Raw genomic sequence first — 18,196 nt, 5'->3', positions numbered from 1 at the left:
CTGATGAAACAATCATCATTATTTGTAGCAATCCAAGACAACGTCAAAAAGCATTAAATAATTGCAGAAGAGACTTGAACAGCTGTTGGCCTGTCCATGTTATAAGTATCTGGCCAATAGGATTCAGTTTGTGTGTAAGTCCAACTTCTGTAGATGAATAAAAATGTGAATTACGACTAAGATCGGGGCTCATTCTGACTGGGAGCCTGTGAGATAACTTTACCTGAGACCTAAAATAAAAGGCCTGCTGCATTTAGACCAGACTTTTTTCTCCGGTGTGTTTTTTTTTCTGGGCTTCCAATTTACAGACCAGAGAGAAAGACCTTTACACAGTTAACCCTCTAGAGTCCATGAAAGCACCTGCACATTACTTCTTCATGACGTGAAGACATAAAAATGAATCAACGTCGAGCCTTGCCATTAGCCTCCCTCTAAAGTTCTGGCTTGAAACTCCATGCCAGATTTTTTTTAGGGATTATGTTCGGTAAATTCGGTCAGTAAAACCGGAGATAATGTCAAATATATTTAGTATAAAAATATAGAACTAGATATTATCCTCATTTTACCTGTTATATGTTATATATGCAACCTGTATTCAAATTTGCAATAATTAAAATTCTGTGTTTTGAAACATAATTTTCAAGATCAGATTTTTATGTTTTCTTAGTATCTTTTGGGTTCAACATTTTTATCAAGTAAGTCAAAATTAATTATCAGGACATATAGGTGGGGTAACGCTGAAAAAACTGATACCAACATGGCATGGTGAAAATTTTAACAGATTTTTAACGGACATAATAGCCGAAGATTTCAGAGGGTTAAACAGATGTGAAAGAGTAAAGAAACATTTACCAGACAGCTTACTTGTTCATAATTTATTGAACAATGTGCAGTATTGACAAAAATTAAATGAGGCATGACACATTTCTTAATCAGTGCTAAGATTCATGTTCATAACACGAGGGTGGATTAATGAGAAATAAATACCTGAACCTAATCTGTGGGCCTGAATAAACACTAGACTAGATTAAGAGGGTGCATCAATGATAGTTAGCAAATAATCCTCCACGTTGACATAGTGCTTTAAAACAAACGTATGTTGTATGATAACATCAATAACTTGGTTAACTTCAGTGAACTTAAAGAAACACCACTGAAAACCTCCTCTGTGTGTCAGACACTCCTGCTTCCTTTCCAGCCTACAGTGGTAACCTTCAGTGGGTTGTTTCTTTAAGGGTTGCCGGGTGGCAAATGGCAGCCTACTGAGCCTGGGTGGTTCCTAGGCCCACTGCATTTGCATAAGCAGACAGCAAACTGATAACCTGCCTGGTTTCCAGTGTGAGTCTGGCTTCAGTCAGCCAGTCCTCCACCACTCTCCTGGCCTCTCCCCTCAACTGGTTCACCAGTTTAGCTGCTAGCTCCAGATCCCCATGCTCTAAGCTGTAGCTGGCATAAGACAGGAGCTTGAATGGATCTAAATCCTCGCTGATTAGCTGGGTAGGCGGGGCTTCCTGTTTATCCTCAAACAGCAGCGCAGCTTGAAGGTAGGACAGGAAATACTGGTACAAGGAGTTGTGGGTTTCGTCGACGAGGGCGACCCGGCGAGCCAACCTCCGTAGGGCGTTGAATCGGGCGCGGAGAGAGGCCTCGCTGTACACGCCGCGGTTCAAGGATTCTTCTGGAAGGGCCGATGCCAGAGCCAAGGCGAAGTCATTGTCGTGGCAGCTGGCTCGCACGGCCTGAGCGGCGCCCTCTAGAGGCACGGTGGGCACGTCAGCGTCAGCAGTCTTTAGAGTGTAGTTGAGGGCCTCCACGGAGAGCCAGAGCTGGTGCGCTTTACGGGCCTCCTCCTCTGCTACAACGTGGCCTGAAATCAAACACAGGAAGGTGTTTACATGGCAGGGTTTACTCAAGCACAAGATGTCCTCGTTGAGAACATAAGAAAAATCAAGATGTACTTTTTAAAAGGTCCTCTTCCAGCGAATATCAATGTTCAATGTGTATGTGCTGGATGGTGTGGTACCTTATGAAAAGTAAGTGTTTTATGGAGTTGCAGACGTTGTCGTGGTCTGCATGTAATGTGCAAATTCTGTTATTAGCGATTAGCATGCTAAGCGGAGATTTAGCTTTATTCACTTCTTATGTTGCATTACTATGTAATTCAGGGATGACATTCATGTTGCTTAGCGTAATGCCCATAATCATTTGATATGAGATACTTATGCAATACAGTATATCAGCTAACTGGGTTCATGTTAATGTACTTTTAGTACAGCATACTGCGTGATGTGCTATCTCACAATTAGCATGCTAAGCGGAGATTTAGCTTTATTCACTTCTTATGTTGCATTACTATGTAATTCAGGGATAATAATACATTTTATTTGTGATACACTTTACATTAAAGGAAATCTCAAAGTGCTACAGGTTAAAAGCTTAACAGTCCAATTATTAAAAAGGATAAAATAGCTAAAAACAGAAGAAAAAGTATACATACATACACACACAAGCTAAAAACCATCTGGACGGTAGGAACCAAAGGTTTTACTAAAAAGGAAAGTTTTTCATGTTGCTTAGTGTAATGCTGATAAGCATTTAATATGAGATACTTACATGCAATATCAGCTAATTGGGTTCATGTTAATGTACTTTTAGTGCAGCATACTGCATAATGTGCTATCTCACGATTAGCATGCTAACGAATACATACTTCCTACAGGCACTGCACTAGTATTATGAACAAAGGGAGCTAAGGGAAGTGGTGGTGGGTCCACACACAAAAAAATCTAGCATGTTGTCATCAGGTGACAGACTGTTAGTCTTAAATATAAAACTTTTGGATACAGTAAGGGTCTTGTTGTGTGTGTGTGTGTATCTTACTGTCTATTGCCTCCTCCATCCCCATCAGTCTTGCATAGGCAGTGTTCATATCCAGAGTGAAGTTATCCAGCTGTTCCTGGCTCAGCTGACGGTAGCGAGTCTCCTGTTCCAGCATCTTACTACTGAGGACCTGAGGAACACAACCCACAGCAGAGCGGTTGGACACGCTGTCAGAGACATGCAGCGTGACAGGGACTAGAGTGGACAGGTGCACATACAGGCACCGAGCCGCTAGTCACCTGTCCTGGCCACACACAATCCTTGCAGAATGTATAAGTGTGTTCTTGCTTTAATTATTAATCAGGTAAAATGTGATCAAAAAATAGCCGCTTGTCCCCGCGGCTCGTTAAGAAGAGTAAGAACGAGTCGAATCGGCACAGTCCTCCTGCAGCAGTCTTGCCCAGCTGCAGAGCCAGAGGGGATGTTAATCCCTTATCGTCCAGTCTGCAAATTGCTAACAGGGTAACAGTTAGCTCTGTAGCAGTACAGTGTGTATGTGTTGCTGCTACAGGAGGTGTTCACTTAGTTATCTCTGTTTGTTTACAACAAGCACCGGACACTCTGTGCATAATTAGCCATGCTGCTTTGTTTATGATCAGCCACAGTTGCGTCTCCTGCGTTTAATCTGATGCTTATGTGATCACGGTCGAAACTGTCGTTAAACGATTACACGACGATTGAAAACCAAACGTCACCTCCGGAGTCTCGTAAGAGACACACAGAGTGAGCGGACATTTGAGAGGGCGTGGCCTGAGACTTTCCCAGCGGCCAAAGGAAACACGGCTATAGAGTACACAGAACTGAATGTGTGTGTTAAGACTGTGAGCCAGTGTGGAGACCTGCTCAGCATCCGTTCTCAGCTCCTGCTCCTGGACTTTAAGGACGTCTCGCACGTGGTCTGTGTGAGCAGCTGCCTGACGCCGCAGCTGAGTCCTCATCTCTGCCTCCATCACTTCCCTTAATTCAGACAGCTACAGACAGACAGACATAGTATTATTGATACTGTCTAGTAACATTGAAAATACGGTTACAATACAGATACAATGGTGTGTGATGATGCAGGCTGCATGTATGTGGCATAGAACTGTTAAATCTTGAACCCCGATATTGTTTAAATACAGGATAATGTCCACTAGAGCTGCAAAGATTAATCAATATGTTGTTTTAAATTAATTAACAACTGTTTTAAAAATCAGTTTGAGTAATTTTTTAAGAAAGAAAATGCCAACCTCTTCTGATTTTAGCTTCTTAAATGTGAATATTTTGTGGTTTGTTTACTCCTCTGTGACACTAAACTGAATATCTGAGTTGTGGATAAAACGAGCCATTTTGGGCCCTCCATACCTTCTTCTCCTGTTCCAGCCGGGCGTCCTCCTTGATATGCTGCACAGCGGTGGTAACAGCTTTCTCAAGGGCTTTCTGGTCCTCCATCTTCTGCTGCTCCAGCGACGCGTCAATGTGGATCTGCTCTCTGACTCTCTGCTCGGCCAGTTCTCGGTTCAGCTGGTCGATGCGACGGTGTGCGTGGGCGATCAGAGCGTTCAGGTCATCAGCTGACAGTTTACCAGCTAACACACAAAGACAAAGTTATTTTACATACATGTCTCTTTTCTCTAAAGAACTCATTTTTGATCAGAGAGAGCACAAGTGTGTCCCAATTCGCTCTGATATACTAAAAGTATAGTCCTGTGTACTAACACAAATGATCTACCAGGGGTGTGGTTAACTTTAAGTTATTTGGTGCTTGGAGTAATATCAGCTTATATTGTAATCAGGCGGCAACCTCCTGGTCTGAGCAAGGAGGCAAACCAGGAAGTGCCTTAAGCTGCATTCTACCAAAAAATCCAGCAGGTGGCGCTAAGTTTGGCTGCAAAAAAATCTGTCCATTCATTTCAATGCAAAATTTGAAAACTTCTCACTTGATTTATTACCTCAGAATTTTTTTTCAGGACAACACTATGGTCTCAATCACTAGTAAAAATCTTCTTCAAGACAATTTCATGTTAATAGTTCAAATAATGGCCCCATTTAGAAGAAAATAGAAGATAAAGAATCTTATGATTTGGGGCGTGGACACCTTTGATTGACAGGTCACTAACAAGGCGAGCCGTCACCAGGAGAGAAGCAGAGCAATGCGTATCCACGGCAACGTGTCAATAAAGTTAAATATAACGTTATATAGATATAAAAAAGGACGTTTACCGGTTTGGTCTCATAACTTTGACCCTTTCACTGTATTTTCACTTAATGACAGTTTATTTGAACGTTTTGTTCAGTAAAAATGTCTTGTTCAGCGTTTGGTTGGACTAACAGACACTCCAAGGAGTCGCTGCTCAGTTTTCTGAGGTAAGTAACATACATTTTGTTTTTGTTTTTTGCTAGCCAAAACTAACATCCCAGTTAATGCTAACATGAATTAGCAGCGGTTTCTCTCAGTCAGGTTGAGGTGTAGAGAGGCTGTAGTCAGTGATCAGATCCCTCTCTGCTTCCTGTATCGGAAACAAGATGGCGACGAGTGTAACGCTGATCTCGATGCTTCCAACGGACCACAAACCAACGGGTGACGTCACGGTGACTACGTCCATTATTTATATATAGTCTATGATTGTAATCATTGGCAAAATGCTAATGTTAATAACGTTTAACGAGCAGTCACAGTTAGCCTGGACACTAGACCAGTCTGCTGAGCTCCTTTGTGTTTGCTCTGTCAGATGACTCTCACTCTCCCATTCAGACTGATAACCAGCCAAGAGGACCTGAACCGAACAGTTTATCTCATGCAAAGCAGGTTTGATAGCTGGGTGAGGTCCAGCGCAACTCATAAAACTTGGTTCAAACTGTCAAACTCTGCAGCTCATCTGTTCTACACATATCACACCAGTTCGGAAAACAAAAGATGACAACTTTTCACCCCTGCACTACTGCCTGGTCTGTGTGTGTGTGTGTGTGTGTGTATATAGTCTTACTGAGCCCCTTCCAGTTGGCCTGGATCTCTGGAGTCAGGCTGCTTACTTCCCTCTGGAACTGCAGTTTGGCTTCATTCACCAGGTCACTGTACTGGGAGACAATCTTGGCTTCTGACTCTGAAGACTGCACCTAGACACACACACACACACACACACACACACACACACAGTCACACACAGTCACACACAGTCACACACAGAGTGATGAGTCATGAGCAGGGTGTGTCCTACCATTATAGGACAGCAGGCAGGCTGCCTAAGTGTTTGTGCCTACTGCCTGAGCCGAATGAACGGGAAATATGAAAAAACAAATCTCCACTTATATCCTTGAAGCAGCAACTCTAAATTGTGCACTGGGCTGATTGACACATCTATCTTCGTATCCTTGAAGTGGCAACTCCTCCAATCAGATTTGAGTATTCTGGAATTTGCAATCATGCATCTAGAAAGCGATCTCTGCTGCGTTTGGAGTTTTTCTGTGTGAGACAAACAGTTGCAGCCTGCAGCAGATTGAATTGTATCTTTACCTTAGTGACCACTTTGTCCAAGTCCACCACCATGTTATGGAGATTCTCTTCTGCTGCTAAAACTATTGGACGAACAGCAGGAACCTTCAGCTCTTTAGACTTGTCAATCACTGACTTGAGACTGTCCAAGGCTTCACTACGGAGAGAGAGAGAGAGAGAGAGAGAGAGAGAGAGAGATATTATATACATATATATCTCACTCTGGGAGCATGACATCAATAAATCAATCAATCAGACTTTATTTGTATAGCACTTTTAATACAATAGAAATGTAAGTCAAGCAGTGAGGAAACACTGGAGGCAGGTTAGGAATTAATTACAATAAATAAATAAAAAATTAAGTAAGGTAAGATAAAATGAAATAAAAAACAAAAATAAATAATAGTAAAAATTTAAAAAAGCTAGATTAAAAAATCTTGATAATGACAATAAATAATTAAAAAGTAGAGCATGATAATATATGTATGTATAATATATATATATATGCACAAAAATGTTTTTATTTAAATGATTTGCATTGCAGCAGGTGACAGAAATATGTCTTACTTGGCATTTAGCAGAGCAGTTTCAGCATCTTTCACAGCGGAGGTTCGATCAACTAGAGCAGCTTCGAGTTCCTTCCACTGGGCTGATTTCTCCTCAGGAGGCACCTGCAGGACAATAATGTAGGAACAGGAAGTACAGGTATTTAATCACTACTAACTCCTATGGCCATATCCAGGAAAGAATATCTTTAGGAATATCATTTAATTTTACTCTGTTTCTTGGTGTCCAAATCACTTTTCAGAGTAGGATACTTTTAACACACAGACACATTGAGCTTGTAGGGAAAACAAACACACATCTACCATTGATAAAACTGCCGGTAAAACAGAGGACTAATGTTCCGTTAGTTAGATTATTTACATTGCAGCACACATAGAGAGTCTGGTGGCTAATGGTGCATTCAAGGTCTACACGAATGTCAGAATTTTCGACGTTATTCCGAGCTCCAATTTCCGACATACAAGTTCCGACTTTCAGTGTAAATTGAACACACCATAAGGCGTTTAGGCAAGAACGTGTTAGACCGGCCGTCAAAATAAAAGCAAACACATGTAGCTTTCAAAATAAGAGCACATGGATGTGTTAGCAGAATCCACCACAGAATTTACAAGAAGACTGTCAAAATAAGATGCCTTAAATAAACATAGAAGAACCTTATTCTCCTTTACAATAATTCATTAAAATATGCAATGATTAAGATGGAATAGTAGCATTAGAATGTGCGAGAGGCACCAAATTTAGGCTTTAGGGCAAAAATCTTCTCACCTCCCTACTTTGTTTGGGTCCCCCCATCATAGACTCAGAAAATCCTAAATTTGTTTGGCTGCACTGGAAATTTCATGTACAATCTTCTTTTTATTTATGTAAATATGTTGGTTGTTATACTACAGTTCTTTTAAAAATGTTTAAATAAAACATATTTTAAGGCATGGAGTGGAAAAATAACTTCAACTCATTGAGTTGAAATCATTTGCCGACAGCTTCGTCCCCCCAGTTCAAAAATCCCATCTGCGCCCCTCATTATCAGTAGTTTGGATCTTGACTAAATGGAGTTAGTGTCTCAGGCACATGTGTAGATGCTCATTGGTTAGCCTGGGTTATTTCTTGTTTTTGTTAATGTTCATAGAACGATTTGGCTCCAACACAAAAATACACTAGTTCACTCCTGTAAGACTCAGGCTCAATGTAATCACAGCACTGTTGTGTACCTCTGCTTCCATAGCCTCTTTCAGTTTGAGTGTGTGCCTGATGACAGCCTGCAGGGCTGCCTCCTGAGCTCCAATGGCCTGCAGTGTAGCTTTAGCTGAGCTGCCCAGTGACTCTTCAAGACTGGCTGATACAGCTGGAAAACAGTCAGACACACAGAGACAGGAGACATAGAGAGTAGAGGAGGACGGTGAGGAGTTGTTGGAAGACAATTCAAAGTTGTTGCAGTGGAATGTTCATATCTTTTCCCTCTGAAAGTTAATAAGCGAAAACATTTACAATATTTTTAGTGCCACAAGAAGTCTGTCTTCCATAATTTGCCAATAAATGAATTGGAATGTTGCAAACAGAATAATGACATCAGCCAGTACACTTGACAGCTAGCCTGGGTTTACCCATGCTGCCTTGCACGCTCGATTTCGTTTCGAACTGCAAGGCAACATGCTGTCCATGGCTGATTCTTAGCCCTGTTTTAGGGATCCACGGATGTTTTAGGGAAGCTTGTAGTGTTGTTGTTTTGTAATACCATAAGACAGTAAAATCAATAAAACAACAGTAACAACAAGTAGAACAGTTGGCCTTCATGGCCAGAAAGAGCAGGAGGAGTAATTACAGAGAGAAAAAATGTATCCTTGAAAACATAATAGAACAGAAAATAAAAGCAAAAACAATGAAAAGTACAGTGGATCATGGAACATACAGGCCAACGGTCAGGGGACCAAACATAATTCACTAGAGTTAAACGCTAAATTTAGATAAAGGGCTGATTAAAGTGCAGAGTGCTGAAGTGTGTAATTATATTGCAGATTGCCCGATTACACAGTAAATATAAAGTGCTATTTTAAATGCACAATACTTAATACATATTACATTAATTAAATACCAGCAATGGTAGTTATATGATATTGGGAGTACCCATTTTTAAGAATATAAAGTGCATCTTGCCTTGCACGTAGCCCTAATACCTAAAAAATAAATAAAGATATAATAAATAGATAAAGATATAATAAATAGTAAGACATGTAAGTGCTTTGTAATGTGTGTGTGTGTGTGTTGTTGCCCCCTACCTGCTAGGACGTCCTGTTCCTCCTGGTCCTGTTGAGCCAGTCTAGCTGCCACTTCTTCTACTGGTCGCTCTTTCAAGGGTTCTGGTTCCACAGGGGACTCGGAGTCAGGGAGAACTGCTGCTGCTACTGGGGTATCCTGATGCTCATGGCACTCTTTGCACTCCTCTAGAAAAAAAAACACACACAGACACACAGTGACCTTACTTTCACTAGATACCTTATAGCAGGGGTCTCAAACTGAAATTACCTGGGGGCTGCTGGAGGCAGTATCAAAATGACAAAAAAAAGACACAAAATGACAAAAAAAAGACACAAAATGACAAAAAAAAAAAGACAAAATGACCCAAAAAAGACACAGAATTACCAAAAAAAGACACAAAATGACCCAAAAAAAAAGACACAAAATTACCAAAGAAAGTAATTAAAGGGACCTTCCACACACACAACACCGTAAGTGCCATTCATATAAAACTCACATTAAACTTTCATATCAAGGTGGGGGCCACAAAATATCGTCACAAGGGCCGCAATTGGCCAGCGGGCCGCGAGTTTGAGACCGATGCCTTATAGTAATCTTTCAAATCAGCCAAATCACATGTAATGTAGTAATGTGACACAGAAACACTGTATAACCATTTCCTGTATTTAGTGATGTAGCACACAGTGTACCACATTGAAGCTATGGGTTTGCTTTGTTATCAGTATGAATTAACAGTTAGCCTTTTAAATAATTTCTATTTTTGGACCTTCACAGATTTAGAAGATCTACATTCAAACATTCATTTGGAAGCAATAACTAAAGCCCAAACTCTCTTTCCCTCCCTTGTAGTCTGTGCCATTTCATTGTCAGATGATGCAAATATAAAAAAATGTGAGATCTGATCATTTAATTACCAGTTACATGAATTTATTATCTATACATTTGGGTTGGGTTGAATGTCTGCTTTTATTTAGCTTGTACACAGTATTACTTTGATATCAGAGTGTAGAGTGGTGAGAGGTGGAGCTGGACAGTGTTACCTTTGACCACTGCTGCCTCTGTGTCACATGGAGCAGGGACTGATGGGACCTCACTGATGGCTGAGATGATATGAGAAGCCTCTGCTGAAGCCTCTGGATAGGACACAAATACAGAAAGACACAGGCAAGTGAATAACGTTAAACACGGAGTACAGGAAATTAAATGATGCCAACATTTTAAAAAAAACATACCTTTTGTGGTTTGGAGTAAATGTAATGGCCAATACATGATGGATTATTATAAAAATGGTCCAGGACCATCCATTTTTATTGTTGGATAGCGTATATATAGTATTTAGAACAAGGCTAGATGTCATGTATTGAACTAAAAGTTGTAAAGGAGGTATTCTAGGTGACAAACTACATTCTAAACATATCAGATAGGAGTCTGAGAGGGATACGACTAGGTACTCTGAGACTATTCCCATGTGAGAAGTCTAGAGGCAAAACATTCTGGCATGTTGCTTAAGCAAAAAATAACTAAAGCTCCCATTTATTAAATAGACTGTTTAATTACACATTTATAAATACCTAAATGAATAAGGAAATTTCTAAAATGTATTTGCCGCTGTGTTGCCCCTAATAGTACCAACTCTAAAGTGTAGTGAAAGACAGAGGAGCATCTACAGGAGAGCTAAAGGAAGCTTACCCTGAGAGTTCTCTGTGGGTGCAGAAAAACAACAGAGTGGACATAAAACTCTTGGATTTTAACAAAACTTAAATTAATCCCTCATCCAATAATACATCATGGAATTTAACATTATGGCCCAGTCTTTCTCCCTTGTGGCTCCATGAGAATGTCCTTACATGTCACATGCATATTTCACATAAACTTTTACACAATTCATGTTCATATCATACTGTTTCATGTGTAAATTCACTGTACTGTAACATCAAAATGACAAGGGGACAAACATATGTCTGGTCAGTAAAAACAACAAGTAAGAACAAAGTTTTGCAGAGCATCGACTTAACTTTTCACGACATGTTTTTATTTTCCTGATTATTTCAAGTAAAGGGTTAGGTTAGAGGAGGCTCAGCAGCAGAACAGGTGGAACCTTTCTTTACTTTTCTTATTCTAAATGCTGAGAGGACCTTCACAGCTTCTCTCAGTTTCCTTTCCTTTTGTTAGTTAACGAGCAGCGGGGCTCGTTAAGAAGAGTAAAAACAAGTCGAAGCGGCACAGTCCTCCTGCAGCAGTCTCTCCCAGCTGCAGTCACAGAGCCAGAGGGGATGTTAACCCCTTAGCGTCCAGTCTGCAAATTGCTAACAGGCTAACAGTTAGCTCTGTAGCAGTACAGTGTGTATGTGCTGCTGCTGCAGGAGGTGTTCACTTAGCGATCTCTGTTTGTTTATTACAAGCACCGGACACTCTGTGAATTAACCCGCATCACTAACTGTGCACAATCACTATGTTCAGCGGAGACGCTGTGCATAATTAGCCATGCTGCTTTGTTTATGATCAGCTGCTGATATTGTTCACACTAATGACGTCGGCCACAGTTGCTTCTCCCGTATTTAATCGGTTGCTTATGTGATCACTGATCATGGTCAAAACTGTCGCTTAGCAATTATGCAACGATCGGAAACCAAAAGTCACCTCCAGAGTCTCTAAATCCCTCTGGGGGCTTTTTTGTAATGGAGACAGGCAGCGTGAGCGGACTTTTGAGAGGGCGTGGCCTGAGATTTTCTCAGCAGCCACTCTTCCCCCTAAGGGAAACACGGCTTATGAAGTCCTTCAATCTCTATTCTTGCACAAAATATACACATTCAACTACCATGTCTATCTATGTCTATTTTCAAACATTTTAATGGCCCTGATTTTTTCCCCACAAAACGAATTTCAAGGACCTGTGGGAACCGAGCATACTTGGTGCCTCACTGCAGAAATAAAACCTGACAGTACATATTTATGAGTCTGAACCAAACCCAGACTTACCCTCTATGGTCTGTGCAGGCGCTGCTGGAGTCTCTTTGGCTTTGCTCTCTGCTGCATCCTTCACCTTTTTCTCTGGCTTGACTTTCTTCATTGCTTTCTCCATCATAGAGGGAGGCTGGGCCAGCTCCATCTAAAAAGCAGGGACAGCAGCAATTTAAGCTGAGGCCTGAGAGTCCTTCAATGTTTTACTGTAGAGCCACACATCAATTAACAATGGATGTTGATTAAATATGTATGTGACAGCCTTCTAATTTTGTCCACCTTATTCTTCACAGGCCACTTGGTCCACATACTTAAGTTCCTAATAAAATCTATAAAGCTGATTAACATAAAACACAGACTTATATTAAGGAATATCTAACTGGAAGAATGGAACTTGTGAAATAGACATGAGGACATATGCAGTTGTAGGAATTTCAAAAATACTTTAAAAATAAGCAGTGGAAAATATTGTTAGTAAACTGAGACTGAAAACTAAACTGAAACAATACTGCAAATTATTAAAAAAAAAAAAAGGTAATGTAAAAAAATTAATAAAATTTAAGATAAATTAATTTCAGTTGTAGTTTTTTAAAGCTATAATACATCCCTGCAAAGAATAAAGATGAAAAATTAATTTCCTTCACCTTTCATGACAATTTCTGACATCCAATATTTGTTTACATGTTAGTGTTTCTTCCACAATTTAGTCAAGAAGAAGAATGTGTTTAATTATCCAGCTTCCAGTGTGAGATAACTTGAATGGGAATAAAACGAGTTAATCACACGGCTCTTCTAGACTTTGCAAATGTTACCATACAAAATGAATTGCATTCAAGTTAAAGAATAATTCCGGTGGAGAAACTGGTAGTTTTGGATCTGCTCAGGGGATCGCTAAATTAAAGTATTTGGATTTATTTCCCAGCTGTGTTCAGGAGTGGATTTATTTTTCTTTTAAACCATTAAAGCCTGGAAAGCGGATACGTCGTTTTGTAGTATTTGTATTTTTTTCGGTCTCTTGGCCAATGAAATGCATCAGAATACATGTGGGAGTGTCGCAATCCAACATGGGACTTTTCCTGAACTTTGAAATCATCACCAAAAAAAGACACAAAATTACCAAAAAACGCCACAGAATTACCCAAAAAAAAAAGACACAAAATTATTTAAAAAAGACACAAAATTATTTTAAAAAAGACACAAAATTACCAAAAAAATACACAAAATTATCAAAAAAAGACACAGAATTACCAAAAAAAAGGACATACAATTACTAAAAAAAACTTCAGGTTTTAGGGGCTTATTTTAAAATCGCCCAAAGGTTTTACAGGCATTTTTTCCAGGCGTTTTAGGCCTAAATGGGTTAAACCCTGCTGCATTCTGAAAACAGTGTAATGAAGAAGAGATCCCAGCTGGCATACAGACATTGCTCAAACATGCTGAGAATCCATCCTGACCTGTTTCTTGATAGCGAGGCCGCCATCTTGGGGGGGTCCCAAAGCCAGACCCAGCAGCCAGTCTGAGTACGGAACATTGTTCTCCACAGCTGCTCTGAACTTGTTGTCCAATTTGGCGTAGAGTACCGTTCCTCCGATGCCTCCGCCTACTGTCAGCAGGCCTGCAGCTACCACTTTAGCAGCACCACCACTGGAGTGAAAACGGACAGGAATTTAGTGTGCAAGCTCTTCTTTTGACTCACTTGAAATTTTAACAAATTATCTGTGCACAATGTGTGTGTGTTACCCGGTCTCTCCTGCTGTGTAGTGCCGGGACTGTTGCAGATTGGTTAGAGGTGTTCTCCCATAGTTCTTCTAGAGAGTGAGAAGAGAGAAAATCACAATTAGACAAACAGTTCATGCAGTAATATTGTCTGACCTTAAATGTCTGAAATATGTACAGGTAGACACATTTACTATTATGCAGATGATGTATTTACTAGTGGTCGACCGATATGGGTTTTTTAAGGCAGAAGCTGTAACCGATTATTTTGACATCAGTCTTAACCGATCCCCGATATGTGCTGCCGATTTTTTTGGGCCGATTCTTTAAGTCGATATTGCCTTTTCTCCCTCGATTTACATTATAAAAATGACACAATGATAACAAATGTTACACAAGTCTCAATTTAAACATTTATTTATCAAACAAACAAAACATATTAACAGTTGGATACGCACGCACATATCGGCTGATGCCGATACAAGTAAAAAACGCAAATATCTGCCGGCCGATATATCGGTCTACCTCTAGTATTTACCTGTGTTACATGTGTAAAATTGCACGATGACATGCATTTGACACTCTTTTTGATGTTAGTTAGTTACTGGAAAAACTGAATAAAAAAAACTGATCAAATCCATTATCTTCCATCCCTCCAGGACCTAAAAGCCTCCAGGACTCTGAGGCGTTCAGGCAGCTGAACCCTCCCACCCTGTGAAGACTTCCTGAGTCAGTCCCCTCTGGCAGGAGGCTGCAGTCCATCACAACCAAAACCTCCCGCCATAACAACAGTTTCTCCCCCTCTGTAACTGGCCTCATTAACAAAGCCTGATACCCCACTCCTGGTGCTGTTTCTGTCTCTATGTTTTAGTGGAATGAACAACATTTTACTTTGGTGGACAGTAAAGTCGTATTACATTCTGTTCTATTGAATGAACCCAAGTTTTAGCAAAGATTAGGTAAATAGTTTCCAAATCCTACAAACGTATCCATCAAAATGCATTTATTCATTTTATACCACAATTTTCGCTGAAAAAAAAAATCACAAAAACCATAATGTTAATAACGTATGCTGTTCCCACAGCAAGTCTATCATATTAAATGTAGGCTATTACAAGAATGATGAGTCTTAACTACGTGTTTATTAAACTACAGTGAATGGACGTGATGCGAAACAATAACATAATCAGTTTTAACAACAGGGCGAACGAGACGCCTGTATTTACCTTTGGGTTAGACTCTGTGATATCACTGGCTCTCTCCGCCTGGACTACAGCGCTGACTTTAGACATTTGACTCTGGATCTTTTCCAAATATTAGACCGACATTTAAAGCATATTTGTGGAAGGGACTTTTAAATAACACAAGGTTAAAACAGGTTCACTCTGTAATCCAGGAGGTCACTGCTAAACAGTTTTTGTTGACTCCTTCTTTCTATCTACTAAATCATGCTCCAGACAATCTCTCGGGTACGGACACCAAATCTCTGTTGATAAATCTTTTGTTTTTGGCTAAACAATGCATCTTGCTGCGGTGGTCAACTCCCCAGATCCCTAATGTCGACATGTGGATATCACAGATTTCTGCTCTTATTCCTCTGGAGAAGTTGACTCATGACCTTAATCACAATCCTTTTTACAGAAGCTATAACTCTTCATTTGTCTCTGGAAGATGAGGACTGTCTGCCCTTTCATTTATTATATGCATTTGCTCTTCATTTACCTGTCTCCTGTCCTCTTTTTGTTTACTTACTTATTTTATGTATAAATAGAAATATAAAGCACCTCGCTCACTGTAATTTTTGTGCTTTGTTTTGTTTTGTGCTTTGTTGTCTGGTTTGTTTTTGTTTTTTCTAACGTTTGTGCTTCTAAAAATGAAAAAAACAGAACTGTTCACTAAGTGTAATGTTGAGGTGGGGAGTTTTATTCATTGTGCCTGGACTTGTAGATATATTGATAAATACTGGCAAGACGTAGAAAACCTACTACAACTAATTTTTGACGTTAAACCCCAAAAAGACCCGTTGTGTCGACTGTTTGGACTGGCGGACACACAACTTAAACGTACATATTCCAAAAGACTCTTCTCTATTCTCACTGTTGGTGCAAGGAATAACATATTACTGAAGTGGATAGACTAAACCCCCCACAATAGCTGGATGGCATAAAGTTATTTTTGATATGTTACCCATGGAATACTTAACATATAGGTCCAGATGTATGACTGATGCTTTCTATAGAATCTGGTCCCCGTTCCTGACTTACATTGGTATGAGACTAACTGCCATTGTGTTGAAGGGCCTTAAGTGAGATAATACAGTACAGATCAACACGTATTGGGTTACATGAGTTATTATGCGCTTGATGATGCTGCTGTGGTGGGAAGCAAAACTGGATGCTGTCTCTATATCAGGGATGGGCAACTTAAATGCTGCAGGGGGCCACAATTTTTCATGGACACTACCACAGGGCCACATATAGGACCGTGCACTTAACCAGATATGATGAAACTACAAATAAACATTCATCGCACTCTTTTGTTTAGAGCAAAAGAGCGCGATGAATGTTTATTTGCCATGTAATGTTTCTATGTCATGTGTTGTGTGATGTTAATGTTGAGCGTCTGTGTTATCTGTTGAATGTACAGTGATGTGAAAATGAATTTCCCCTTGGGGACAATACATCTAATCTAATTTTAAATATGATTACAGTGCAGTAACTTAACATATTTCATGTTTAAATGCATGTATAACAGTATAAATAGGAATACAAAAGGTTTGAAGCAAATAAAAAATAACCCCTTACTGCGATTTCTTTTTTCAGTGGAAGAACAGCAGACCAACATTAATTGCAAGAAGTAATTTTGTTCATTTTTACACTGCACTTTTAAGATTTCATGCTCAAATGCATGTAGTTGTACTGAGGGCCACTTCAAGTGAGGGTTGGCCTCCAGTTGCCCATCCCTGCTCTAGGGGGACTCCCGCCACTCTTATCTCTGTATCATATATTATTTCTTTTTATTTATGTATGATATGGCCTACCCCCTGTGATTCTTGTTGTTATGGTTTCTTTTTGTCTAAGACAGCTCTGTTTGTTTGTTTTTGTGGCTGTCTATGCTGGTTTGTGTAATGTTTATTTGGCTACTCATAATGACATGCTGTATATATGTGGAGGAACAGTACAATAGAACAATATTTTTTTGTGACATAACCTTCCATTCATGTTTCTCCAGCTGATTGCCATATATTGGTATTTATCTTTATCTTATTTATTTTTGTTGTTGCAGTTATATGAAAAACTCAATAAAGATATTGAACAGAAAAAAATAAAAAACAATAAAAAGAGTATTAAAAAATAAATACGTTATAATAGGTATAATAACCATCTACCCTTCATTTGGGTATTACATTTTACACAAGGAAAACTCTGCATTATTTATTATTATTTATATCATTATTATTATTATACATAATTAACAGCAAACATTTTGCTAGCATCAGTCAAAAATAATTACGTCAACGGTTTTTAAAACGTATTAACCGTTAGCGGAGTTCATGTTTACAGATGTGACGTAGCTCGCTGTACTCGTTAGCGTTACGTCACTTGTGGTTGAAATGCCATAAGTCACTTGAAGCTAACCAGCTAGCATGCACATGTTACAGATTCACACTGCGTCTTTCTGACAACGTAAAAGAAGCTATGCTTATTCTATAAGATGACGCAAGGTGGGACGTTAGTGTTAGTAACGTTTCCACCTCGTTTACAGCACTTTCCACTGTGGCACCTTGGAGCAGTGTGTGGGTCACTGGATGACTGAAGCCAACATGGTGCCGTAAAGCGCTGCTTCGCTGCTAACGCTCGGATCTTACCCGGGCTGTGGCGTTAGCTCCTCTCAGACAAGCCCTCAGCATGGTCCACGGTCAGGGGGTTCCTCTAATGCTTCTCAGATCAACCTGCACGGTAGCAGACACTCTTTTCTCCTCTCGTCCTTCTTTTCTCGTTTCTTCCCCTCCCCACTTCTTCTCTGTATCAAAGGTAGTGTTAATGCTTGTGTGCACAACACTGCCCCCTCGGGTCAGAAGGAGAAATGAACGGAGGCGGGCGCTCCCGGTGGCACACCTGGTAGAGCGTATACCACAGAGGCCCAGTCCTCGTAAGCGGGCAGCGCGAGTTCGAATCCGGCTCGGAGCCCTTTCCCGCATGTCTCCCCTCTGTCTCCCCCTTTCACTCTCTATATCTCTCCTGTCAATAAAACCTACGAAATGCCCCCCCCCCCCCCCAAAAAAAAGAAATGAACGGAGCAGGGCCGGTTATTCCTACAGGCCACCAAGGCGGCTGCCTAGGGCAC

The 18,196-nt window shown here is 40.2% G+C and overlaps 1 protein-coding gene across 1 annotated transcript; it reads right to left on the bottom strand.

The window, feature by feature from the left end:
• Nucleotides 1–860: 860 nt before the first annotated feature.
• Nucleotides 861–17,875, bottom strand: immt (inner membrane protein, mitochondrial (mitofilin)). The gene is made up of 14 exons (XM_059346063.1): nucleotides 17,718–17,875; nucleotides 13,874–13,941; nucleotides 13,588–13,777; nucleotides 12,152–12,281; nucleotides 10,213–10,305; nucleotides 9,193–9,357; nucleotides 8,128–8,261; nucleotides 6,920–7,023; nucleotides 6,374–6,509; nucleotides 5,847–5,976; nucleotides 4,225–4,448; nucleotides 3,720–3,851; nucleotides 2,881–3,010; nucleotides 861–1,867 (listed from the first exon to the last, which is right to left on the bottom strand). The coding sequence occupies exons 1-14, from the start codon at nucleotides 17,757–17,759 to the stop codon at nucleotides 1,260–1,262; spliced, it is 2,286 nt and encodes a 761-aa protein (XP_059202046.1). The 5' UTR covers nucleotides 17,760–17,875; the 3' UTR covers nucleotides 861–1,259.
• Nucleotides 17,876–18,196: the final 321 nt, after the last annotated feature.

This window comes from Centropristis striata, chromosome 12 (genome assembly GCF_030273125.1).
Source record: "Centropristis striata isolate RG_2023a ecotype Rhode Island chromosome 12, C.striata_1.0, whole genome shotgun sequence".
Classification (NCBI taxonomy): Eukaryota; Metazoa; Chordata; class Actinopteri; order Perciformes; family Serranidae; genus Centropristis; species Centropristis striata.
The sequence above is the reverse complement of the archived record's forward strand: the minus strand, read 5'-3'. Positions and strand labels throughout refer to the sequence as shown.

Excerpts from the sequence above, each read along its gene's own strand:
- immt (XM_059346063.1), bottom strand. The coding sequence starts at position 17,759 with ATGCTGAGGGCTTGTCTGAGAGGAGCTAACGCCACAGCCCGG. Across the intron at positions 7,024-8,127 it reads AAGAGGCTATGGAAGCAGAG|GTGCCTCCTGAGGAGAAATC; the intron begins GTACACAACAGT and ends ATTGTCCTGCAG. Across the intron at positions 6,510-6,919 it reads ACTGCTCTGCTAAATGCCAA|TGAAGCCTTGGACAGTCTCA; the intron begins GTAAGACATATT and ends CTCTCTCCGTAG.